The following is a 26602-nucleotide window of genomic DNA, read 5'->3' as shown; positions in this document are numbered from 1 at the left end:
GCTGCCAAGTCCGCGTTGATCTTCCCGGGAGCAGCGCCGGTACTTTGAGGACCACCAAGCGATGCGACAACCGCCACAGCCGCTCTCACCCAGAAGAGGAGGGGAAGAAGGAAAGGAAAGAAACAGCTCAGGGGTACACGTGGGGACAGTTTAATTAATAATAAGTATGCAAATATTACAAATAATTATTAAGGGAAAATTATTATTAAGGGAAAATTATTATTAAGGGAAAATTATTATTAAGGGAAAATAATTATTAAGGGAAAATTATTATCATATATTTTTTAAAAAGGGAAAGGGGAAAAAGGAAAAAAAAAAAAAACGAGCAAAGGCCGTGCGGGAGTGCAGAGGAAAGCATTTTCCTCCCCAAAATGAGCCGATTTCTGCAGCTCCGGGAGCTTTCTGGTGCCAAGATCCTGAACTGCAGCACCCGACATTTGGGTGGAGAAGCCCAGAAATCGAGTCCCACCGGCACCGGCACCTGCTGAGGAGGGCGAGGTCTTCTGCACGATGATGGCCCAATGGGCGAGGTCTTCTGCACGACGATGGCCCAATGGGCGAGGTCTTCATGACGATGGCCCAATGGGCGATGTCTTCTGCACGATGGCCCAATGGGCGAGGTCTTCTTCATGACGATGGCCCAATGGGCGACGTCTTCTGTACGATGGCCCAATGGGCGAGGTCTTCTTCATGACGATGGCCCAATGGGCGATGTCTTCTGCACGATGGCCCAATGGGCGAGGTCTTCTTCATGACGATGGCCCAATGGGCGACGTCTTCTGCACGATGGCCCAATGGGCGAGGTCTTCTTCATGACGATGGCCCAATGGGTGAGGTCTTCTGCACGACGATGGCCCAATGGGCGAGGTCTTCTTCATGACGATGGCCCAATGGGCGACGTCTTCTGCACGATGGCCCAATGGGCGAGGTCTTCTTCATGATGATTGCCCAATGGGCGACGTCTTCTACACAAAGAGGTCCCAACGGGCGAGGTCTTGGGCGTGAGGTCCCAACGAGTGGTCTTCTGCATGAGGCAACTCGAGGAACAGAAGCTTTTGGCCCACGCGGTGAGCAGCAGGAGATGCTGGAGCCCCCCCAAGGCGGAGGAGCTCCAACGCCCAAGTCTCGGTCCCTCGGGGGTCCTCTTGCAGGAGGAAGCGGCCCGCGGGCGCCGAGGTGGGCGTAGGATGGAGAGGAGGTCCTCTGGGCGCGGGGAGTCTTCCGCGGCATGGGGTGGGGGGTGTGGAGAAGCTTCTGGAAGGACTTATCGCATGGCTCGGGTCACCTCGGTGGCTTCTGGTCGCTTGGTGGCACGCGGTCACCTTGGTGGGTTGAGGACCACCTCGGTGGCTTGGGGTCACCTCCTCAGCTTGGGGACACCTTTGTGTCTTGGAGGTCACCTCCTTGGCTCAGGGACACCTTGGTGGCTTGGGGTCACCTCCTTGGTAGCTCAGGGGTCACCTTGGTGGTTCAGGGTCACCTCCTCAGCTTGGGGACAATTCTTTGGCTTGGGGGGTCACCTCAATGGCTTGGGGTCACCTTGGTGGCTCGGGGACACCTCCTTGTCTTGGGGACACCTTGGTGACTTGGGGGTCACCTTGATGGCTTGGGGACACCTTGGTGGCTTGGGATCACCTCCTTGTCTCAGGGGTCCCCTTGGTGACCACCTTGGTGGCTCGGGGACATCTTGGTGGCTTGGGGCATCACCTCAATGGCTTGGGGTCACCTTGGTGGCTCGGGGACACCTCCTTGTCTTGAGGACACCTTGGTGACTTGGTGGTCACCTCGATGGCTTGGGGTCAGCTTGGTGGTTTTGGGTCACCTCCTTGGCTTGGGGACGCTCCTTTGGCTTGGGGGGTCACCTCAGTGGCTTGGGGTCACCTTGGTGGCTTTGGGTCACCTCCTTGACTTGGGGACACCTTGGTGGCTTGGGGACATCTCTCTGGCTTGTGGGGTCACCTCCTGGTCCTGGGGTCACATTGGCAGCTTGAGGTCATCTCTCTGGCTTGGGGTCACCTTGGTGGCTCGGGGACACTCCTTTGGCTTGGGGGGGTCACCTCAATGGCTTGGGGTCACCTCCTTGTCCTGGGGTCACCTTGGTGGCTCGGGGACACCTCTTCAGCTTGGGGACACCTCGGTGGCTTAGGAGGTCACCTCCTTGGCTCAGGGGTCCCCTTGGTGACCTCCTTGGTGGCTTGGGGTCATCTTGGTGTGTGGGGGTCACCTTGGTGGTTCAGGGTCACCTCCTCAGCTTGGGGACACCTTGGTGGCTTGGGGACAATTCTATGGCTTGGGGTCACCTCGGTGTCTTGGAGGTCACCTCCTTGGCTCAGGGACACCTTGGTGGCTTGGGGACATCTCCTTTGTGTTACCTTGGAACCTCAGGGTCACCTCCTAGGCTTGGGGACACCTTGGTGGCTTAGGGGGTCACCTTCTTGTCTCAAGGGTCCCCTTGGTGACCACCTTGGTGGCTTGGGGTCATCTTGGTGGCTCGGGAACACCTTGGTGGCTCAGGTGTCACCCTGGTGGTTCAGGGTCACCTCCTCAGTTGGGGACACCTTGGTGGCTTGGGGTCACCTTGGTGGTTTTGGGTCACCTCCTTGGCTTGGGGACATCTCCTTTGTGTTACCTTGGAACCTCAGGGTCACCTCCTCAGCTTGGGGACACCTTGGTGGCTCGGGGACACTCCTTTGGCTTGGGGAGGTCACCTCCTTGGCTTGGGGACACCTCCTTGTCCTGGGGTCACCTTGGTTGCTTTGGGTCACCTCCTTGGCTCGGGGACACCTTGGTGGCTTGGGGACATCTCACTGGCTTGGGGTCACCTCCTGGTCCTGGGGTCACCTTGGTGGCTCAGGGACACCTCTTCAGCTTGGGGACACCTTGGTGGCTTAGGGGGTCACCTCCTTGTCTCAGGAGTCCCCTTGGTGACCACCTTGGTGGCTTGGGGCCATCTTGGTGCTTGGGGGACACCTTGGTGGCTCAGAGTCACATCCTTGGCTTGGGGACACCTAGGTGGCTCAGGGGTCACCCTGGTGGTTCAGGGTCACCTCCTCAGTTGGGGACACCTTGGTGGCTTGGGGGGTCACCTCAATGGCTCGGGGACACCTTGGTGGCTCGGGGACACCTCCTTGTCTTGGGGACACCTTGGTGACCTGGGGGTCACCTTGATGGCTTGGGGTCACCTCGATGGCTTGGGGTCACCTTGGTGACTTGGGGTCACCTTGGTGACTTGGGGGTCACCTCGATGGCTTGGGGTCAGCTTGGTGGTTTTGGGTCACCTCCTTGTCTTGGGGACACCTTGGTGGCTTGGGGTCACCTCCTCAGCTTGGGGCCACCTCGGTGTCTTGGAGGTCACCTCCTTGGCTCGGGGATACCTTGGTGGCTTGGGGACACCTTGGTGACTTTGGGACACCTCCTTGGCTTGGGCGTCACCTTGGTAGCTTTGGGTCACCTCCTTGGCTTGGGGACACCTCTTTGTGTTGGGGACACCTCATTGTCTCAGGGGTCCCCTTGGTGGCCACCTTGGTGGCTTGGGGTCATCTTGGTGCTTGGGGTCACCTCAATGGCTTGGGGTCACCTCGGTGTCTTGGCGGTCATCTCCTTGGCTCAGGGACAACTTGGTGGCTTGGGGACATCTCCTTTGTGTTACCTTGGAACCTCAGGGTCACCTCCTAGGCTTGGGGACACCTTGGTGGCTTAGGGGGTCACCTTCTTGTCTCAAGGGTCCCCTTGGTGACCACCTTGGTGGCTTGGGGTCATCTTGGTGGCTCGGGAACACCTTGGTGGCTCAGGGGTCACCCTGGTGGTTCAGGGTCACCTCCTCAGTTGGGGACACCTTGGTGGCTTGGGGGGTCACCTCCTTGTCTCAGAGGTCCCCTTGGTGACCACCTTGGTGGCTTGGGGTCATCTTGGTGTGTGGGGGACACCTTGGTGGCTCAGAGTCACTTCCTTGGCTTGGGGACATCTCCTTGGTGGCTCAGGGGTCACCTCCTCAGCTTGGGGACACCTTGGTGGCTTGGGGGGTCACCTCAATGGCTTGGGGTCACCTTAGTGGCTCGGGGACACCTCGGTGACTTGGGGGTCACCTTGGTGGCTCAGGGTCATCTCTCTGGCTTGGGGACATCTTGGTGGCTTGGGGGGTCACCTCGTTGTCCTGGGGTCACCTTGGTGGCACCTTGGTGACTTGGGGTCACCTCAATGGCTTGGGGGTCACCTCCTTGTCCTGGGGTCACCTTGGTGGCACCTTGGTGACTTGGGGTCACCTCAATGGCTTGGGGGTCACCTCCTTGTCCTGGGGTCACCTTGGTGGCACCTTGGTGACTTGGGGTCACCTCAATGGCTTGGGGGTCACCTCCTTGTCCTGGGGTCACCTTGGTGGCACCTTGGTGACTTGGGGGTCACCTCAATGGCTCAGGGTCACCTTGGTGACTTGGGGGTCACCTCCTTGTCTTGGGGTCACCTTGGTGGCACCTCAGTGACTTGGGGTCACCTTGATGGCTTGGGGTCACCTCCTTGTCCTGGGGTCACCTTGGTGGCACCTCGGTGACTTGGGGGTCCCCTCCCTTTGTCCCCGCCCCCCAGGTGACGCAGCCAGGCGGGGTGGGGTCTCGCGGGTGTTTATTGGGGGGCGGGGCCCAACGGGGCCGTCCCCAGGGCAGCGGTGACATTGGCCTGCGGAGAGGGACAGCGTGTCAACCCCGTGTCACCCCCCGGGGGTCCCCCGGGTGTCCCCCACCCCCCCTGTGTCCCCGCTCACCTGCAGCAGCGTGGCCACCTGCGCCGCCGTGAAGCCGGGCACTGCCACCAGGTCCTCCACCTGCGGGGACAGTGGCACCCATGGGTGGCCCTGGGGACAACGCGGGGGGCGGGGAGGGGACACTGGGTGTGCCAGTGGGGTGGCGCGGGGTGACAGGGGACACCCAGGGGTGGGGTAGGACATGTATGGGGACGCTGGGAGGTGACACAGTGATGTGGGACATAGGAGGGGACACCCAGGGGTGGCACAGGGTGACACGGGGTGACAGGGGACACACCCGGGGGCACCCAGGGGTGGCACAGGACATGCATGGGGACACCTGGGGGTGGCACAGGGTGACAAAGGACGTGGCTGGGGACACCCAGGGGTGGCATGGGGCACGTTGGGGGACACCCAGGGGTGGCACAGGGTGACATGGGACATGGCAGGGGACACCCAGGGGTGGCACAGGGTGACACAGGATATGGCAGGGGACACCCAGGGGTGGCACAGGACACGCATGGGGACACTGGGAGGTGACACAATGACGTGGGACATGGCAGGGGACACCCGGGGGTGGCACAGGGTGACATGGGACACACCTGGGGGCACCCAGAGGTGGCAGAGGGTGGCACAGGGTGACATGGGATGTGCCTGGGGACACCCAGGGGTGGCACAGGGTGACAAAGGACATGGCTGGGGACACCCAGGGGTGGCATGGGGTGACATGGGGCACGTTGGGGGACACCCAGGGGTGGCACAGGACATGCATGGGGACACTGGGAGGTGACAGTGACACAGTGGGACATAGGAGGGGACACCCAGGGGTGGCACAGGGTGACAAAGGACGTGGCTGGGGACACCCAGAGGTGGCAGAGGGTGGCACAGGGTGACAGGGGACATGCATAGGGACACCCAGAGGTGGCAGAGGGTGGCACAGGGTGACAAGGGGTGACAGGGGACACACCCAGGGGCGACACAGGACACACCCGGGGGCACCCAGGGGTGGCACAGGACATGTCAGGGAACACCCAGGGGTGGCACAGGACATGTATGGGGACACTGGGAGGTGACAGTGATGTGGGACATAGGAGGGGACACCCGGGGGTGGCACAGGGTGACATGGGACACACCCAGGGGCACCCAGGGGTGGCACAGGATGTGGCAGGAGACACCTGGGGGTGGCACAGGGTGACAGGGGACATGCATGGGGACACCCAGGGGTGGCACAGGGTGCCATGGGACGTGGCAGGGGACACCCAGGGGTGACACAGGGTGACACAGGACATAGCAGGGGACACCCAGGGGTGGCATGGGGTGACATGGGACATGGCAGGGGACACCCAGGGGTGGCACAGGACACGCATGGGGACCCTGGGAGGTGACACAGTGACGTGGGACATAGGAGGGGACACCAGGGGGTGGCACAGGGTGACACGGGGCATGTCAGGGGACACCCAGGGGTGGCACAGGGTGACATGGGGCATGTCAGGGGACACCCAGGGGTGGCACAGGACATGCATGGGGACAACCGGGGGTGGCACAGGGTGACATGGGACACACCTGGGGGCACCCAGGGGTGGCATAGGACACGCATGGGGACACTGGGAGGTGACACAATGACGTGGGACATGGCAGGGGACACCCGGGGGTGGCACAGGGTGGCAAAGGATGTGGCTGGGGACACCCAGAGGTGGCAGAGGGTGGCACAGGGTGACATGGGGCATGGCAGGGGACACCCAGGGGTGGCACAGGGTGACATGGGACATGCATGGGGACACGCCCGGGGGCACCCAGGGGTGTCACAGGACATGCATGGGGACACCCGGGGGTGGCACAGGGTGACACAGGACGTGGCAGGGGACACCCAGGGGTGGAATGGGGTGACATGGGGCATGTTGGGGGACACCCAGGGGTGGCATAGGACACGCATGGGGACCCTGGGAGGTGACAGTGACGTGGGACATAGGAGGGGACACCCAGGGGTGGCACAGGGTGACATGGGGTGACAGGGGACAGACCCAGGGGCACCCAGGGGTGGCACAGGGTGACATGGGGACACTGGGAGGTGACACAATGACGTGGGACGTGGCAGGGGACACCCGGGGGTGGCACAGGGTGGCAAAGGACGTGGCTGGGGACACCCAGAGGTGGCAGAGGGTGGCACAGGGTGACATGGGGCATGTTGGGGGACACCCAGGGGTGGCACGGGGTGACAGGGGACACACCCGGGGGCACCCAGGGGTGGCACAGGACATGGCAGGGGACACCTGGGGGTGGCACAGGGTGACAAAGGACGTGGCTGGGGACACTCAGGGGTGGCATGGGGTGACATGGGGCACGTTGGGGGGCACCCAGGAGTGGCACAGGACATGCATGGGGACCCTGGGAGGTGACAGTGATGAGGGACATAGGAGGGGACACCCAGGGGTGGCACAGGGTGACATGGGGTGACAGGGGACACACCCGGGGGCACCCGGGGTGGCACAGGGTGACATGGGGACACTGGGAGGTGACACAATGACGTGGGACATGGCAGGGGTCACCCGGGGGTGGCACAGGGTGACAGGGGACACACCTGGGGGCACCCAGGGGTGGCATAGGACACGGCAGAGGACACCCAGGGGTGGCAGAGGGTGACAAAGGACGTGGCTGGGGACACCCAGGGGTGGCACAGGGTGACAGGGGACATGCATGGGGACACCTGGGGGTGGCACAGGGTGACATGGGACACACCCGGGGGCACCCAGGGGTGGCACAGGACATGCATGGGGACACCCGGGGGTGGCACAGGGTGACAAAGGACGTGGCTGGGGACACCCAGGGGTGGCACGGGGTGACATGGGGCACGTTGGGGGGCACCCAGGGGTGGCACAGGACATGCATGGGGACCCTGGGAGGTGACAGTGATGAGGGACATAGGAGGGGACACCCAGGGGTGGCACAGGGTGACATGGGGTGACAGGGGACACACTCGGGGGCACCCAGGGGTGGCACAGGGTGACACAGGGCACACCTGGGGACACCCAGGGGTGGCACAGGACACGCATGGGGACCCTGGGAGGTGACACAGTGACGTGGGACATAGGAGGGGACACCCAAGGGTGGCACAGGGTGACATGGGATGTGCCTGGGGACACCCAGGGGTGGCATGGGGTGACATGGGGCATGTCAGGGGACACCCAGGGGTGGCATAGGACATGCATGGGGACCCTGGGAGGTGACAGTGACATGGGAGGGGACACCCAGGGGTGGCACAGGGTGACATGGGGTGACAGGGGACACACTCGGGGGCACCCAGGGGTGGCACAGGGTGACACAGGGCACACCTGGGGACACCCAGGGGTGGCACAGTGACGTGGGACATAGGAGGGGACACCCAGGGGTGACACAAGGTGACAAGAAGACAGAGGGGGGGAGGTGACAGGGGGGAGGTGACAGGGGGGAGGTGACAGGCACTGACCGTGCGGAAGGGGCCGTGCTCCTGGCGCCAGGCTCGGACGCGCCCCCCCCGGCGTGGCCCCAGCCCCCGCAGCTGCGCCGGGTCCCCCCCGTTGAGCGCCCGCAGGACGTGGGCCCGGACCCCCGCCTCCAGCCGGGGGGCGGCCACCGCCTCCCACTGGGGACAGCCCTGGGGACAGCGGGGGGACGCTGAGGGGGGGGGGGGACACCAACGGACCCCATCCGTCCGGGTCACGGCCCCCCCTCGAGGGACTCACCTTCTGCCGCCGCCGCAGCACCACCAGGGAGGATGGGGAGGGGGCGCCTGGGGGGCAAAGTGGGACGGGGGGGGCATTTGGGGACATTTGGGGACATTTAGGGATGGGGGGACATTTGGGGACATTTAGGGGGAGGGGGGGGACATTTGGGGACATTTAGGGATGGGGGGACATTTGGAGACGGGGGGGCATTTGGGGACATTTTGGGACAGTGGGGGACATTTGGGGACATTTAGGGATGGGGGGACATTTGGGGACATTTAGGGGGAGGGGGGGGGACATTTGGGGACATTTAGGGATGGGGGGACATTTGGAGACAGGGGGGCATTTGGGGACATTTTGGGACAGTGGGGGACATTTGGGGACATTTAGGGATGGGGGGGACATTTGGAGACATTTGGGGACGGGGGGCATTTGGGGACATTTGAGGACATTTAGAGGGAGGGAGGGGACATTTGGGGACATTTAGGGAAGGGGGGGACATTTGGGGACATTTAGGGAAGGGGGGGACATTTGGGGATATTTAGGGATGGGGGGACATTTAGGGACATTTGGGGACATTTAGGGACATTTGGGGACAGGGGGGACATTTGGGGACATTTAGGGATGGGGGGGACATTTGGGGACATTTGGGGATGTTTGGGGACATTTGGGGATAGGGGGAAACTTTGGGGACATTTGGGAATGGAGGGGACATTTGGAGAGAGGGGGGACATTTGGGGACATTTGGGGACGGGGGGACATTTGGGGACATTTGGGGATGGGGGGGACATCTTGGGACATTTAGGGACGTGGGGATATTTAGGGAGGGGGGGGACATTTGGGGGGGGACATTTAGGGGGAGGGGGGACATTTGGGGACATTTAGGGACGGGGGGGACATTTAGGGGGAGGGGGGGCTTTTTTTTGGGGGCCACCTTACCCGGAGGAGAAGGAGGAGGAGGAGGAGGGGAAGGGGGTGGGCGCCGCTTCTTCAGCCTCTGGGGGGGGGGAAATAAAGGGGGGAGGGGGGTGAGCACCCATGGGTGCCCCCCAAGGTGGGTGCTGGTGTTGTCACACCCCCCCGTGTCCCCCTGTCCCCCCCCGTGTCACCTGCAGGGTGTTCTCAGCGTCCTCCAGCCAGCGCTGCAGGGCCTGGTCCTCCGGGGGGGGCGTGGAGGGGGGGGTCCTGGGGGGGGGGGAGGGGGACACAGGGCAGGGGGTGGCACAGGGGGACCGGGACCCCCCCCCCGTGTGTCCCCCCCTCGTGTCCCCGTGTCCCTACCTGGACTCGGGGGCGTCGCTGGCCACGGTGGCACCTGAGGGGGGGGGGTCAGGGGGTCCCAAATAGCCCCCCCATGTCCCCCCCCCCGTCCCACATCCCCCCCTTCCCCTTCATGTGTCCCCCCCAGCCCTCCCCCTTGTCCCCAGTGCCCCCCCACCCCTCCCCATAACCCCCCAGTGCCCCCCCACCCCTCCCAATAACCCCCCCATGCCCCCCCCATAACCCCCCAACCCCCCCCAGTGCCCCCCATATCCCTCCCCATAAGCCCCCCACCCCCTATAAGCCCCCCCCACAGCCCCCAACCCCCCCACAACCCCCCCAGTAACCCCATAACCCCCCCAGTAACCCCCCAGTAAGCCCCCAATCCCCCCCCCATAGCCCCCCCACTAACCCCCCTACCCCCCCATAACCCCTCAACCCCCCCAGTCTCCCCCATAACCCCCCCAAAACCCCCCCAGCCCCCCCAAACCCCCCCCAACCCCCACCCAAACCTCCTCCCAACCCCCCAAACCCCCCCAAATCCCCCCAAAACCCCCCAAACCTCCTCCCAACCCCCCCCAAACCCCCCCAAATCCCACCCTAACCCCCCCAAACCCCCCCAAACCCCCTCCCAACCCCCAACCCCCCCCCAAATCCCACCCTAACCCCCCCAAACCCCCCCAAACCCCCCCCAACCCCCACCCAAACCCCCTCCCAACCCCCCAAAACCCCCCAACCCCCACCCTAACCCCCCAACCCCCCCCCCCAACCCCAATCAACTCACCCCCTCCCTGCCCCCCCCCCCCATCTGCAGCGGGGGGGGCACCCGGCGAGCCCCCCGGGCGAAGCTGAGGGCTCGGCGGGCCTGGGGGAGCCCCGAGGGGTGGGGGCAGAGGGCGAGGAGGAGGAGGAGGAGAGGGGGGGGCCCGGAGAGCTCGGGACCCCCCCCCAACAAGCGGGTGAGGCGGCTCTCCCGCAGGGGGGGGGCGCCCCCCCGCCGCAGGGCCCCCAGCACCCTGCGCAGCACCCCCAGCGAGGCGTTGGTGGCCCCCCCCTCGCGCAGGCGAGCCCCCCCAGCCCCGCTGCGCCGGGGGTCTTCCAAGCCCGCCAGGTCGGCCAAGGTCAAGGTGGGGGTCCCGGGAGGGGTTTTTTTTTCGGGGGGGGGCTCCCGGCGCACCCACAGCACCAGGTGGCCCCGGCTGGAGGAGGGGTTGAGGAGGGTGGGGGCGGCGCGGCGCAGGGCGCCCAGGGAGGCGACGAGGAGGGAGGGGGCCGGGGGGGGGCCCAGGGGGAGGCGGGTGAGGCCTGGCACTTCGGGGGGGCCCCCCGGGGTTGGAGGATGCGCAGCGGGGGGGAGCCCGCCGGGGCCAGCAGGTCGCGGAGCTGGGGAGAGAAAAAGGGGGGGGGGTGGGGGGGGGGGAAAAAGGAGGTGGGGGGGGGTTAAAGGGGGTTGGGGGGGGATTGGGGGGGAAATGGGGGGTTTGGGGGGGGGTATGGGGGGGTATGGGGGGGTTATGGGGGGAAAATGGGGGGTTTGGGGGGGTTAAAGGGGTTTGGGGGGGAAAATGGGGGGTTTGGGGGGGTAAAAGGGGTTTGGGGGGGATATGTGGGGGGTTATGGGGGGGTTTGGGGGGGTTAAAGGGGTTTGGGGGGGAATTGGGGGGGAAAATGGGGGGTTTGGGGGGGTAAAAGGGGTTTGGGGGGGGTATGGGGGGGTAAAAGGGGTGTGAGGGGGGGTATGGGGGGGTAAAGGGGTTTGGGGAGGGATTGGGGGAGGTTTGGGGGGGGTAAAAGGGGTTTGGGGGGGATATGGAGGGGGGTTATGGGGGAATTGGGGGAGGTTTGGGAGGGGTTGGGGGGGTTAAAAGGGGTTTGGGGGGGAATTGGGGGGGAAAATGGGGGGTTTGGGGGGTAAAAGGGGTTTGGGGGGGGTATGGGGGGGTAAAAGGGGTGTGAGGGGGGGTATGGGGGGGTAAAAGGGGTTTGGGGGGGAATTGGGGGAGGTTTGGGAGGGGGGTTAAAGGGGTTTGGGGGGGTTATGGGGGGGTTTGGGGGGAGGGGGGAGGTTTGGGGGGTAAAAGGGGTTTGGGGGGCGTAAAAGGGGTTTGGGGGGGAATTGGGGGGGAAAATGGGGGGTTTAGGGGAGTATGGGGGGGATTGGGGGAGGTTTGGGGGGTGTTGGGGGGGTATGGGGGGGAAAATGGGGGGTTTGGGGGGGAATTGGGGGAGGTTTGGGAGGGGTTAAAAGGAGTTTGGGGGGGTATGGGGGAGATTAGGGAAGGCTTGGGGGGTATGGTGGGGATATGGGGGGATTTGGGGGGGATATTGGGGAGTTTGGGGGGCATAGGGGGGTTAGGGAGGGGGTATGGGGGGGTTGGGGGGGAAATGAGAGAGGATTGGGGGGGGTTATGGGGGGTTTGGGGGGAGATGGGGGAGGTTTGGGGGAGTAAAAGGGGTTTGGGGGGGGCGTAAAAGGGGTTTGGGGGAGATTGGGGGGAAATAGGGGGGAGATTGGGGGATTTGGGGGGGATATGGAGGTGATATGGGGGATATGGGGGGATTGGGGGGGGAATGGGGCGTGTTTGGGAGGGATGTGGGGGGTTTGGGCAGGGATTGGGGAAAGATATGGGGGGGTTGGGGGGCGTATGAGGGGGGTATGTGGGAGGTTGGGGGGAGATTGGGGGATTTAGAGGGGATATGAGGGGGAGATGGGGGGTTTGGGGGGGTGTGGGGGGGAGATTGGGGGGATATGGGGGATTTTGGGGGGATATGGGAGAGGATTGGGGGGGTTATAGGGGGTTTGGGGGGGAAATGGGGGAGTTTGGGGGGATATGGGGGGCATTGGAGGGGCTTTGGGGGAGATATGGGGGTTTGGGGGCGGTATGGGGGAAGTAAAAGGTGTTTGAGGGGATATGGGGGGAGATATTTGGGGGGGTATGGGGGTTTTGAGGGGGGATATTTGTTTTTTTGGGGGTATGGAGGAATATAGGGGGATTTGGGGGGGGCAAAATGGGGATTTGGGGGGATATAGAAGGTCCTTAGGGGGGATATAGGGGGGATTTGGGGGGGTATGTGGAATTTGGGGGGGATATGGGAGGGTTTGGGGGGGATATGGGGCAGTTACAGGAGGGAAATGGGCATGGGGGGGCAGATGGGGATTTTGGGGGGGGATATGGGGAGGAAATGGGGATTTTGGGGGGGATATGGGGGCAAAATGAGGATTTTTGGGGGAGATATGGGGGGAAATGGGGATTTTAGGGGGCATATGGGGGAATATGGGGATTTTGGGGGCCATATGGGGGTAAAATGGGGATTTTGGGGGGGCTTATGGGGAAAAATGGGGATTTTGGGGTGGATGTGTGGGCAAAATGGGGATTTTGGGGGGGTCATATGGGGGCAAAATGGGGATTTTGGGGCGAATATGGGGATTTTGGGGGGTCATATGGGGGGAATACGAGGATTTTGGGGGGGATATGGGGAAATATGGGGATTTGGGGGGGGAATATGTTTTTTTGGGGGGTGATTATGCTTTTTTTGGGGGAATAGTGGGGTCTGGGGGGGGATCTGCCTATAGGGGAAGGCAGATCTGGAGACCGGGGGGTGGCACAGGTCGATAAACGGGGGATTACCAGCGCCTGGGGGGGGGCACGTGGACCAAAAGGGGGGCGATTTGAGGGGGGGACACGGGGCACAAGCCCACCTCCTCGCAGTACACCTCCATGCAGGCCACGCTGAGGCGGCAGCCGGCCCCCACGGCCTGCAGAAGCTCCTCGAGGGCGAGCTGCACCAAGCCGGGCTCCCCTTCGCCGCCCAGCATGGTGTGCGTCTTCCCTGGGGGGGGGCACGGGGGCACCGTGTCAGCTTTTGGGGGGGTCGTTGAGGGGTGGGGAGGGGGCGTGGAGGCTCACCGGAGCCGCTGGGTCCGTAGGCGAGGACGGTGGCGTCGCGGCCGGCCAGGAACTGGGCCAGCAGCGGGCGGACGGAGCCCTCGTAGACGGCGGCGGTGGAGCTGGCGGCGTCGTAAACGGCATCGAAACTGAGGGGAAAAAGGGGTTAAAATGCGAAGTTTTGGGGGGGAGCACCCATGGGTGCTGCTTGCCAGCCCCCTCCCGAGGCTCACCGGTAGCAGGAGGGGGCGCGGGGGGTGTCCTCGCGCAGCTGGAGGGTGCGGGAGTCGAGGGGCAGCAGGCAGGGCTCCTCGCCGGGGGGGCCGGGGCGCAGGCGGACGCAGACCTGAACCCGCCGGGGGGGTGCTGGGGGGGGGTTGGGAGCCATTGAGGGGGGGCTGGGTGGATGCCGGGTCCTCACAGCCCCCTGTCACCTCAAAAAGGGTCCCCTCGAAGCGCCCCCAGCCCCTCAAAGCCCCCCCAGCCCCTCACAGCCCCCCCGTCCCCTCATAAAATGACCCGTCCCCTCAAAAAATGTCCCTTTCCTGACCATTTCCCTCAAGATTTGTCCCCTCATAGCCCCCTGATGCCCCCAAAATGTCCCCTCCCCTCACCAAGCGTCCCCTCAGCCCCTTTTCCCCCTCACAAAATGTCCCCTCACACACCATTGCCTCAGGATTTGTCCCCTCGCAGCCCCTTTTCCCCTCACAGCTCCTTGTTCCCTCACGAAATATCCCCTCACAGTCCCTGTCCCCTCACGAAGTGTCCCTTAACCCCTCATCCCCTCACAAAATGCCCCCTGACAGCCCCTTTTCCCCTCACAGCCCCTCATCCCCTCACAAAACGTCCCCTGACAGCCTGTTCCCTCACAAAATGCCCCCTTTTCCCTCACAAAACGTCCCCTGACAGCCTGTTCCCTCACAAAATGCCCCTTTTTCCCCTCACGGCCCCTTTTCCCCCTCACACAACGTCCCCTCACAGCCCCTCTCCCCTCACCGAACGCCCCCTCAGCCCATTTTCCCCTCACCACCCCTCATCCCCTCACCGCCAGCCGCCCCCCAGAGCCTCGCACCCCTTCTCCAAACCCCCCTGAGCCCCCCCAGCCCCCCCTTTTCCCCAAAATCCCCTCAAATCTCCCCAAATCCCCTCAGAAACCCCCCCCCCCCCCCCCCGCACCGGCCGCAGCCTCCGCCGCCATCGCTCCCGCCCGACCGTTTGAAGCCGCGGGGCGGGAGCCAATGGGAGGCCGCCGGGCGCGCATGCGCAGTGCGGGCAGCCCGGCGGGGCAGGGCGAAATGGCGTCGGTTGCCTGGCAACGGGATAAGGGGCGGGGACAAAATGGCGGCGGTTGCCTGGCAACGGGGGGAAAAGAGGCGGGAACGGCGGCGGCGGTTGCCTGGCAACGGGGGGCGGGGCGAAGGGAAAGGCGCCCAGTTTGTACTGGGAAAGGGCCCAGTTTGTACTGGGATGGGGCCCGGGGGCCCAGTTCGAACTGGGATGGGCCCAATTCATACTGGGAAAGGGCTGAGGGTCTCAGTTTGTACTAGGAATGGGCCCAGTTTGTACTGGGATGGGGTTCCCAGTACATACTGGGAAAGGGCTGGGGGTCCCAGTTTGAGCTGGGGACAATCCCAGTTTGAGCTGGGTTGGGGCTGGGAGCCCTGGTTTGTACTGGGAAAGTTCCCAGTTTGTAGTGGAATGGGGCCAGTTCATACTGGGAAGGGTATGGGGGTCCCAGTTTGTGCTGGGAATGGGCCCAGTTCGTACTGGGAATGGGCAGGGGATACCAGTTTGTACTGGGAATGGGCCCAGTTTGTACTGGGATGGGGCTTGGGATTCCAGTTTGTACTGGGAAAGTTCCCAGTTTGTAGTGCAATGGGGCCAATTCATACTGGGAAGGGGCTGGGGGTCCCAGTTTGTACTGGGGCTGAGCCCAGTTTGAGCTGGGATGAGGCTGAGGGTTCCAGTTTGTACTGGGACAGTGCCCAGTTTATGCTGGGATGGGGCTGGGGGTCCCGGTTTGTACTGGGACTGCGCCCAGTTCGTACAGGGATGGAGCTGGGGAGCCCAGTTCATATTGGGACTGGGCCCAGTTCATACTGGGATGGGACTGGGGGGCCCAGTTTGTACTGGAAATGGGCCCAGTTTGTAGTGGGATGGGCCCAGTTCATACTGGGAATGGGCAGGGGATCACAGTTTGAGCTGGGATGAGGCTGAGGGTTCCAGTTTGTACTGGGACAGTGCTCAGTGTGTACTGGGAAAGGGCTGGGGGTCCCAGTTTATACTGGGAATGGGCCCAGTTTGAGCCGGGATGAGGCTGGGGGTTCCAGTTTATACTGGGAAGGGTCCCAGTTTGTAGTGGGATGGGCCCAGTTCATACTGGGAATGGGCAGGGGATCCCAGTTTGTACTGGGAAGGGGCTGGGGGTCCCAGTTTGTACTGGGAAAGGGCCCAGTTTGTACTGGGAATGGGCCCAGTTCGTACTGGAAAGGGGCTGGAGGTCCCAGTTTGTACTGGGAATGGTCCCAGTCCGTACTGGGCTGTGGCTGGGGTTCCCAGTTCGTACTGGGAATGGTCCCAGTTCATACTGGGATGCCCCCCCCCCCCGTCCCAAGGAGCAGCCGGGTCGGTTCCCAAAGTCCTTTAATGCAGCGGCCGGGACAGCGCGGGGGCACCCATGGGTGGGGGGCGCCAAAGGGACCCCCCGGGACCCCCAGAGGGGCCTCAGGGGGACCCTAGGGACCCCAGGACCCCCTTGGGACCCCATAAGGACCTTAGGGGGGCCCCTGAAGACCCCAGGACCCCCTTAGGACCCCCATATGGACCTTAGGGTGCCCCCTGAAGACCCCGGGACCCCGATAAAGACCTCAGGACCCCCTTGGGACCCCCTTGGAACCCCCATATGGACCTTAGGGTGCCCCTTGAAGACCCCAGGACCCCCTTGGGACCCCCATATGGACCTTAGGATGCCCCATAAGGACCCCAGAACCCACTTAGGACCCTCATACGGACCTCAGGGTGCCCCCTAAAGACCCCAAGAGCCCCTTGGGACCCCCTTAAGTACCTTAGGGTGCCCCCTGAAGACCCCAGGACCCCCTTGGGACCCCCTTAAGTACCTAAGGGTGCCCCCTGAAGACCCCAGGACCCCCCATATGGACCTCAGGGTGCCACCTAAAGACCCCAGAACCCCCTTGGGACCCCCATACAGACCTTAGGGTGCCACCTAAAGACCCCAGGACCCCCTTGGGACCCCCTTGGGACCCCCATAAGGACCTTAGGGTACCCCATAAGGACCCCAGGACCCCCTTAAGTACCTTAGGGTGCCCTCTGAAGACCCCAGGAGCCCCCTTAGGACCCCCTTAACTACCTTAGGGTGCCCCCTGAAGACCCCAGGACCCCCCTTAAGGACCTTAGGGTGCCACCTAAAGACCCCAGGACCCCCTTGGGACCCCCTTGGGACCCCCATAAGGACCTTAGGGTGCCCCTTGAAGACCCCAGGACCCCCTTGGGACCCCCTTGGGACCCCCATATGGACCTTAGGATGCCCCATAAGGACCCCAGGACCCCCTTGGGACCTCTATACGGACTTTAGGGTGCCCCTTGAAGACCCCAGGACCCCCTTGGGACCCCTTTAAGGACCTCAGAGTGCCCCATAAGGACCCCAGGACCCCCTTGGGACCCCCATACGGACCTAAGGGTGCCCCTTGAAGACCCCAGGACCCCCTTGGGACCCCCTTGGGACCCCCATATGGACCTCAGGGAGCCCCCTAAAGACCCCAAGACCCCCTTGGGACCCCCATAAGGACCTCAGGGTGCCCCCTGAAGACCCCAGGACCCCCTTGGGACCCCTTTAAGGACCTCAGAGTGCCCCATAAGGACCCCAGGACCCCCTTGGGACCCCCATATGGACCTTAGGATGCCCCATAAGGACCCCAGGACCCCCTTGGGACCCTCTTGGGACCCCCATATGGACCTTAGGATGCCCCATAAGGACTCCAGGACCCCCTTGGGACCCCCATATGGACCTAAGGGTGCCCCTTGAAGACCCCAGGACCCCCTTGGGACCCCCATATGGACTTTAGGGTGCCCTATAAAGACCCCAGGACCCCCCTTAGGGACCTCAGGGTGCCCCTTGAAGACCCCAGGACCCCCTTGGGACCCCCATATGGACTTTAGGGTGCCCTATAAAGACCCCAGGACCCCCCTTAAGTACCTTAGGGTGCCACCTGAAGACCCCAGGACCCCCCTAAGGACTCCAGGACCCCCTTGGGACCCCCATACGGACTTTAGGGTGCCCCCTGAAGACCCCAGGACCCCCTTGGGCCCCCCTTGAAGACCCCCTAGAGCCCCCACACATCCCTCCTGCACCCCTCCCTTTACCACCCCCTCCCCATATCACCCCCAAACCACCCCATAACCCCCCCACACACCCCCTCCAACCCCCCCCTCCCCATCCCCACCCTCGGGTGCCACCCCTCCCCAAAACTCAGGGCGGGTGGCGGGGGGGGGGTCTGAAGAGGCGCCACGCCCCCCGGCAGATGAGGCCGAACCAGTAGAGCTGGGGGGCCAGCAGGGCGGCGGCGGCGGCGTTGTAGGCGGGGGGCAGCGCCCCCGGCACCCGCAGCAGGGGGAGCCCCCGGTGGCGCCCGTAGGCCCAGTAGAGGTAGGGGAAGAGCAGCACCCGGCAGCCCAGGAAGGTCACCAGCATGGCCACCCCGTTCAGCTTGTGGAGGGCCGTGTGCTGCCGCTTGTACTGCGGGGGGAGAAAGACGGGGTGGGGGGTGTGGGGTGTGGGGTTGGGGGGGTACCGGGACCCTAAGTCAACCAGGGACTCAAGGGGTTGGGGGATATGTGGGGTTGGGGGGGTACCGAGACCCTAAGTCAACCAGGGACCCAAGGGGTTGAGGGACATGAAGGGTTGGGGGTGAAGGTTGGGGGATATGTGGGGTTGGGAACACAAAGGTTGAGGGATACGTAGGGTTGGGGGGCTACCAAGACCCCAAGTCAACCCAGGGACTCAAGGGGTTGGGGGATATGTGGGGTTGGGGGGGTACCGAGACCCTAAGTCAACCAGGGACCCAAGGGTTGAGGGACATGTGGGGTGGGGGTGAAGGTTGGGGGATATGTGGGGTTGGGGGGGTACCGAGACCCCAAATGATCCTGGGGACTCAAGGGTTGAGGGACATGAAGGGTTGGGGGGCTACCAAGACCCTAAGTCATCATGGAGACTCAAGGGTTGGGGGACACGTAGGGTTGGGGGCTACCAAGACCCCAAATCCACCCAGGGACCCAAGGGGTTGGGGGTATAAAGGGGTGGGGGTGAAGGTTGGGGGATATGTGGGGTGGGGGGGCTACCAAGACCCCAAATGATCCTGGGGACCCAAATGTTGAGGGATATGTGGGGTTGGGGGGCTACCAAGACCCTAAGTCAACCTGGAGACTCAAGGGTTGGGGGACATGAGGGTTGGGGGGCTACCAAGACCCCAAATCATCTTGGGGACCCAAATGTTGAGGGACATGAAGGTTTAGGGGCCCACCACCACCCCATGTTCTTTTGGGGACCCAAGGGTTGAGGGACATGAAGGGTTGGGGGTCTACCAAGACCCCAAATGATCCTGGGGACCCAAGGGGTTGGGGGTGGAAAGGGGTGGGGGTGAAGGTTGGGGGATATGTGGGGTTGGGGGGGTACCGAGACCCTAAGTCAACCTGGGGACTCAATGGGTTGGGGGTGGAAAGGGGTGGGGGCCAAAAGTTGGGGGGCTACCGAGACCCCAAGTCAACCTGGGGACCCAAAAGTTGAGGGACATGAGGGTTGGGGGGCTACCAAGACCCCAAATCATCCTGGGGACCCAAATGTTGAGGGATATGTGGGGTTGGGGGCTACCAAGACCCTAAATCATCCTGGGGATTCAAGGGTTGGGGGTATAAACGGTTGGGGGTAAAGGTTGAGGGATATGTAGGGTCGGGGGTCTACCAAGACCCCAAATGATCCTGGGGATCCAAGGGTTGAGGGACATGAGGGTTGGGGACATGAGGGGCTGGGAACCCAAAGGTTGAGGGACATGTAGGGTTGGGGGTCTACCAAGACCCCAAGTCAACCTGGGGACCCAAGGGTTGAGGGACACAAGGGTTGGGGGACTACCAAGACCCCAAATGATCCTGGGGACCCAAATGTTGAGGGACATGTGGGGTTGGGGGGCTACCAAGACCCTAAGTCATCGTGGGGCGGTCTGGGGGTGGGGGTGGAAAGGGTTGGGGGCCAAAAGTTGGGGGGCGCATGGGATGGGGGTCTACCAAGACCCTAAGTCATCGTGGGGACCCAAGGGGTTGGGGGTGGAAAGGGGTGGGGGTAAAGGTTGAGGGATATGTGGGGTGGGGGGCTACCAAGACCCCAAATCATCCTGGGGACCCAAGGGTTGAGGGACATGAAGGGTTGGGGGGCTACCAAGACCCTAAGTCATCGTGGGGACCCAAGGGGTTGGGGGATATGTGGGGTTGGGGGTCTACCAAGACCCTAAATCATCCTGGGGATTCAAGGGTTGGGGGTATAAACGGTTGGGGGTAAAGGTTGAGGGATATGTAGGGTTGGGGGTCTACCAAGACCCCAAATGATCCTGGGGACTCAAGGGTTGGGGGTGGAAAGGGGTGGGGGTGAAGGTTGGGGGATATGTGGGGTTGGGGGTCTACCAAGACCCTAAGTCAACCTGGAGACTCAAGGGTTGAGGGACATGAGGGTTGGGGGTCTACCAAGACCCCAAATCATCCTGGGGACCCAAGGGTTGAGGGACACAAGGGTTGGGGGGCTACCAAGACCCCAAATCATCCTGGGGACCCAAGGGTTGAGGGACATGAGGGTTGGGGACATGAGGGGTTGGGATCCCAAATGTTGAGGGATACGTAGGGTTGGGGGTCTACCAAGACCCCAAATCCACCCAGGGACCCAAGGGGTTGGGGTACAAAGGGTTTGGGGTGAAGGTTGGGGGACACGTGGGGTTGGGGTCCCACCACCCCCCCAAATCATCCCGGGGACCCAAAAGTTGAGGGACACGTGGGGTTGGGGGCCCACCAAGACCCCAAATCATCCCGGGGACCCCAGGGTTGGGGACAGGAGGGTTTGGGGTCCCCCCGCTGTCCCCCCGCCGTAATTTTGGGGCTCACCAGGATGAGGACCTTGCCCAGGCAGACGAACGGGGTGCTGAGCTCCGCCATCAGCAGGCAGCCCAGGAAGAAGTCGCCCTTCCCCTGGCGCCACAGCTGGGGGGGGACACGGGATCTGATGTCCCCAAATGTCCCCAAATGGCCCCAAGTGTCCCCAAATGGCCCCAAATGGCCCCAAGTGTCCCCAAAAGTCCCTATGACCACGGAGGAGCATGGTGGACCTCCATGAGCACGTCCACACCGAGCCACCACCCCTCCACCTCCACATCCCCATGCCACCCCCGTGTACCCAAGTGTCCCCAAATGTCCCCAAATGTCCCCAAAGTGTCCCCAAATGTCCCCAAAAGTCCCTATGACCAAGGAGAAGCATGGTGGACCTCCATGAGCACGTCCACACCGAGCCACCACCCCTCCACCTCCACATCCCCATGCCACCCCCATGTCCCCAAATGTCCCCAAATGTCCCCAAGGTGTCCCCAAATGTCCCAAAATGTCCTCAAATGTCCTCAAATGTCCCCAAGTGTCCCCAAAAGTCCCTATGACCACGGAGAAGCATGGTGGACCTCCATGAGCACGTCCACAGCGAGCCACCACCCCTCCACCTCCACATCCCCATGCCACCCCCGTGTACCCAAGTGTCCCCAAATGTCCCCAAGGTGTCCCCAAGTGTCCCCAAGTGTCCCCAAAGTGTCCCCATGACCACAGAGAAGCCCCCAAGAGTCCCCGTGGCCACGGAGAAGCCAACAAACCCCATGACAACGTGGTGGACCTCCATGAGTAGCTCCACGCCCAGGTGACATTCTTCCACCCCGTGTCCCCAAATGTCCCCAAAATGTCCCCAAATGTCCCCATGACCACGTAGAAGTCCACAACAGCTTGGTGGACCTCCATGAGCACGTCCACACCAAGCCACCACCCCTGCACCTCCACATCCCCTCAACACCCCCATGTCCCCACGCCACCCCCATGTCCCTGAGGTGTCCCCAAATGTCCTCAAATGTCCCCAAAAGTCCCCAAATGTCCCCGAATGTCCCCAAGAGTCCCCAAGACCACGGAGAACCATGGTGGACCTCCATGAGCACGTCCACACCGAGCCACCACCCCTCCACCTCCCTGTCCCCTCAACACCCCCGTGTCCCCTCAACACTCCCATGTCCCCAAATGTCCCCAAACGTCCCCAAATGTCCCCAAAGTGTCCCCAAATGACCCCAAATGTCCCCAAGTGTCCCCAAAAGTCCCAATGACCACGGAGAACCATGGTGGACCTCCATGAGCACGTCCACACCAAGCCACCACCCCTCCACCTCCACATCCCCATGCCACCCCCATGTCCCCAAGTGTCCCCAAAGGTCCCCAAAAGTCCCCAAATGTCCCCAAAAGTCCCCAAATGTCCCCAAAAGTCCCCATGACCACAGAGAAGCCCCCAAGAGTCCCTGTGGCCATGGAGAAGCCAACAAGCCCCATGACAACGTGGTGGACCTCCATGAGTAGCTCCACGCCCAGGTGACATTCTTCCACCCCGTGTCCCCAAAGCGTCCCCAAATGTCCCCAAGTGTCCCCAAAAGTCCCCAAATGGCCCCAAAAGTCCCCAAGAGTCCCCAAGAGTCCCAATGACCACGGAGAACCATGGTGGACCTCCATGAGCACGTCCACACCGAGCCACCACCCCTCCACCTCCACATCCCCTCAACACCTGTGTGTCCCCGAGGTGTCCCCAAATGTCCCCAATTGTCCCCAAAGGTCCCAAAGTGTCCCCAAATGTCCCCAAAAGTCCCCAAGTGTCCCCAAGAGTCCCCAAGTGTCCCAATGACCACGGAGAACCATGGTGGACCTCCATGAGCACGTCCACACTGAGCCACCACCCCTCCACCTCCACATCCCCACGCCACCCCCATGTCCCCAAACGTCCCCAAACGTCCCCAAAAGCCCCCAAAAGCCCCCAAAAGCCCCCAAAGCCCCCACTCACGGTGGCCACGGGGAAGCAGACGAGCACCATGGCGGCGTGGTGGAGCACCATCAGCAGGTCCTTGCGCAGGTAGGAGGCGGCGGCGGCCCGCAGGGAGGGCTGGGGCCCGGCCTCGTGGCCCTTGACCCGCGCCCGGTGGCGGTGGCACAGGAACATGGCGTAGACGTCGTAGACGAAATAGGGGACGGCGAATTGGGGGTACGCCCCCGCCAGCCAGTGCCTTTGGGGGGGGACACGGGGGGCGGAGGTGACCTCGGGGGGCACGGGGAGAGGGGTTTGGGGACGGGGAGGGGGGTGAGAGGGCGGGAGGGGGGGTTTGGGGGCGTGGGTGAGATGGGATTGGGGGGTGGTTGGGGATTTGGGGGGACAGGCGGCGTGGGGACACCCTGATTTGGGGACACAGGGACACAGGGATTTGGGGACACCCCAATTTGGGGGATCCAAGTGTCCAGGGTGGATTTGGGACACCCCAGTTTAGGGGATGCAGGTGCCTGGAGATATGGGGACACCCCGATTTGGGGGACCCTGACACCCAGGGACTTGGGGACACCCCGATTTTGGGGGATCGAGGTGTCCAGGTGGCTTAGGGATACCCCAATTTGGGCACCCAGAGACCCAGAGATTTGGGGACACCCCGATTTTGGGGACCCAAGGGTCCCAGGTGACTTTGGGACACCCCAATTTGGGGGACTCAGAGACCCAGGGATTTGGGGACACCCCGATTTGGGGGATCCAGGGGGACAGGGATTTGGGGACACCCCAGTTTGGGCACCCAGAGACCCAGAGATTTGGGGACACCCCGAGTTTGGGGGATCCTGGGGGACAGGGATTTGGGGACACCCCGATTTTGGGGGATGTAGGGGGACAGGTGGCTTGGGGACACCCCAATTTGGGCACCCAGAGACCCAGAGATTTGGGGACACCCCAATTTGGGGGACCCAGACATCCAGGGTCTTGGGGACGCCCCGATTTTGGGGGATCCAGGGGGACAGGTGGCTTGGGGACACCCCAATTTGGGCACCCAGAGACCCAGAGATTTGGGGACACCCCAATTTGGGGGACCCAGACCCTCAGAGATTTGGGGACACCCTGATTTTGGGGACCCAAGGGTCCCAGTTGACTTTGGGACACCCCAATTTGGGCACCCAGAGATCCAGGGATTTGGGGACACCCCGATTTTGGGGGACACGGGTGTTCAGGTGGCTTGGGGACACCCCAATTTGGGCACCCAGACCCTCAGGGATTTGGGGACACCCCAATTTGGTGCCCCCAAGTGTCCCAGTTGCCTTGGGACCCCCCAATTTGAGGGACAAAAGTGGTCGGGGACTTGGGGACCCCCCGATTTGGGGTCCCCCGCGTGTGTCCCCCCCCCCAGGACCCCCTGGGGGTGCCCCAGGGATTAACCCCGGGGCCGGGCTAATCCGGGATGAGCCCCGGCAGCTGTCACCATAATCCCCTGCGAGGACACCGTGTCCCCTGTCCCCCCCTGTCCCCTCCCCCCCCGGTGTCCCCTCCCCCCCCCCGGTGTCCCCTGTCCCCCCTCGGTGTCCCCTGCCCCCCCCTGGAGCTGTGTGGGGCACCCATGGGTGCTGGGGGGGGGAGGTTATGGGGGTGTTAGGGGGGATTGATGGGGGTTGGAGGGATGCTGGGGGCACCCATGGGTGCTGGGGGGGTTGGGGGGTGTCGGGGGGGTTGGGGGGTGCCTGGGGGGGTTGGGGGGCACCCATGGGTGCCGGGGGGACACTCACTGGTCGTCGATGACGTGGTGGCAGGAGGAGGAGATGATGTAGCCGGCCGTGGAGGCCATCACCGCCTGCACCGAGGACACCAGCCTGGGGGGGGGGACATTGGGGACACGTTGGGGACACTTTGGGGACACCTCGGGGACATGGGGACACCTCGGGGACACCGGGGGGCAGCCGCCCTGCCACCCCATCCCCGTGTCCTGATGCATCTGTGCCCGCTGTCCTCGGTGTCCCCCAGTGTCCCCGGTGTCCCCTGGTGTCCCCAGTGTCCCCAGTGTCCCCCAGTGTCCCCCAGTGCTGCATCATCCCCGACCCCGCTGCAGCCCCAGCCCCGTGCCAGCTCCGTCCCTGTCCCCTCGCTGTCCTTGTCCCTGTGATGCTGCTCGCCCGGCCGTGTCCCCGTCCTGTCCCTGTCCCCATCCCTGTCCCTGTCCTTGTCCCCGTCCTGTCCCCATCCCCTCCTTGTCCCCGTCCCATCCCTGTTCCCTTCCCTGTCCTGTCCCTGTCCCCTTCCCTGTCCCCATTCCGTCCCTGTCCCCCTCCTGTCCCTGTCCCCATCCCCTCCCTGTCCTTGTGCCCCGTCTGTCCCTGTCCTGTCCCTGTCCCTGTCCCCATCCCTGTCCCTGTCCCATCCCCAGCCCTGCACCGTCCCTGTCCTTGTGCCCCGTCCACCCCAGCCCTGTCCCCGTCCTTGTCCCCGTCCCCTCCCTGTCCTGTCCCTGTTCCCATCCCCTCCGTGTCCCCATCCCCTCCCTGTCCCCCTCCTGTCCCTGTCCTTGTCCCCCTCCCCTCCCCATCCCCTCCCTGTCCTGTCCCCATCCCATCCTTGTCCTTGTGCCCTGTCCTGTCCCTGTCCCCATCCCATCCCTGTCCCTGTCCCCATCCCCTCCCTGTCCCCCTCCTGTCCCTGTCCTTGTCCCCATCCCATCCCCATCCTGTCCCTGTCCTTGTGCCACATCCCTCCCTGTCCCCCTCCTGTCTCTGTCCCCATCCCTGTCCCCATCCTTGTCCCCATCCCCTCCCTGTCCTGTCCCTGTCCCTATCCCAACCCCATCCCCTCCCTGTCCCCATCCCCTCCCCATCCCCTCCCTGTCCCCATCCTGTCCCCATCCCCGCCCCCCCCCAACGTCCCCTCTCCTCACCTGGCCGCCACGATGACAGCGTCGGGCTCCGGCCAGCGGAGGCCGGGCAGGCGCCGGAGGCCGCTCTTGGCCAGCAGGAAGAGGCCGGGGAAGAAGAGGAGGCCGCCGGCCAGGGGGGCTCCGGGGGGGGCCATGGCTTTTTTTTTTGGGGGGGGGGGGGGGGTTTGGAAAATTGGGGGGGGGGAGGGGGGGGGGTCCCGGCCTCCCGCCCCGCCGCCCGCACGGCTGGCCACGGGGAGGGGCGGGGCTTAGGGGGGCGTGGCCGCAGGGGGCGGGGCTTCAGGGGGTGGGGGATGAGGGGCGGGGCCTAAAGGGGGAGGGGCCTAAAGGGGGAGGGGCCTCCCCCCCCCCCCCCCCCCCGGGGCCTAGCCCCCCTTCCGAAGCCTGCCCGCCCTCAGGTGCCCCCCCCTCAGGTGTCCCCCTCCCCTCACCCAGGTGCCCTCCCCCTCCTCATTTGCATAAATTTGCATCTCCTCACCCCCCCCCGGCGCGCATTCAGAGAGGTAGAGCCGTCAGGCCCCGCCCCCCGGCCTCATTTGCATACATTTGCATGCCGGCCCTCAGGGCGCCGCGCGTCGCCAAGGCAACGGGCGGCCGGCGGGGAGCTGCGCATGCGCGGCGCCGCCCCGCCGGATTGGCCGGCCGCGGAGCCAATAGGAGGACGAGGATGCGGAGCGTTGCCAGGCAGAGCGGGCGGAGCGCTCGGCCGCTCCTATTGGCTGAGCGGCCGAGCCAATGGGAAGGCGGGACGCGCGTTGCTATAGCGACCGAGGGGGTGTCGCCACGGCAACGGAGCGGCGCGAATATCAACGAGGGGGCGGGGCTTATACACCTAATTACCATACTCCTTATAAATATTCATGAAGCAACGCGAGCCTGAATATTAATGAGGCCGCGCCCGCCCACCGCCCCTCCCCCTGTCATTCACCAGGCCCCGCCCCTTGGCTAAGCCACGCCCCTCCCATTGGGCCCCGCCCCTCGGGGGCGTTGCTATGGAAACCGGCCCCC

General features: G+C 63.7%; 2 protein-coding genes across 2 annotated transcripts; both read right to left on the bottom strand.

The window, feature by feature from the left end:
* Positions 1 to 4617: 4617 nt before the first annotated feature.
* Positions 4618 to 13944, bottom strand: LOC309888992 (uncharacterized protein; the record flags this gene model as incomplete). Its single annotated transcript, XM_082781652.1, has 12 exons — positions 13817 to 13944; positions 13605 to 13732; positions 13397 to 13527; positions 10481 to 11079; positions 9718 to 9751; positions 9546 to 9621; positions 9376 to 9433; positions 8455 to 8501; positions 8199 to 8366; positions 7314 to 7439; positions 4757 to 4816; positions 4618 to 4671 (listed from the first exon to the last, which is right to left on the bottom strand). Exons 2-12 carry the CDS (start codon positions 13725 to 13727, stop codon positions 4618 to 4620), a joined length of 1476 nt encoding a protein of 491 aa, XP_082637778.1. The 5' UTR covers positions 13728 to 13732; positions 13817 to 13944.
* Positions 13945 to 18037: 4093 nt separating this feature from the next.
* On the bottom strand, positions 18038 to 25729 carry TLCD3B (TLC domain containing 3B). Its single transcript, XM_082781688.1, has 5 exons — positions 25595 to 25729; positions 24456 to 24539; positions 22708 to 22927; positions 20742 to 20837; positions 18038 to 18336 (listed from the first exon to the last, which is right to left on the bottom strand). Exons 1-5 carry the CDS (start codon positions 25726 to 25728, stop codon positions 18070 to 18072), a joined length of 801 nt encoding a protein of 266 aa, XP_082637814.1. The 5' UTR covers position 25729; the 3' UTR covers positions 18038 to 18069.
* Positions 25730 to 26602: the final 873 nt, after the last annotated feature.

The sequence above is a fragment of the Aythya marila genome, assembly GCF_965140915.1.
Source record: "Aythya marila genome assembly, chromosome: 31".
In the NCBI taxonomy this organism is placed as follows: Eukaryota; Metazoa; Chordata; class Aves; order Anseriformes; family Anatidae; genus Aythya; species Aythya marila.
Note: the sequence above shows the minus strand (reverse complement) of the source record. Positions and strands in the feature narration are given on the sequence as shown.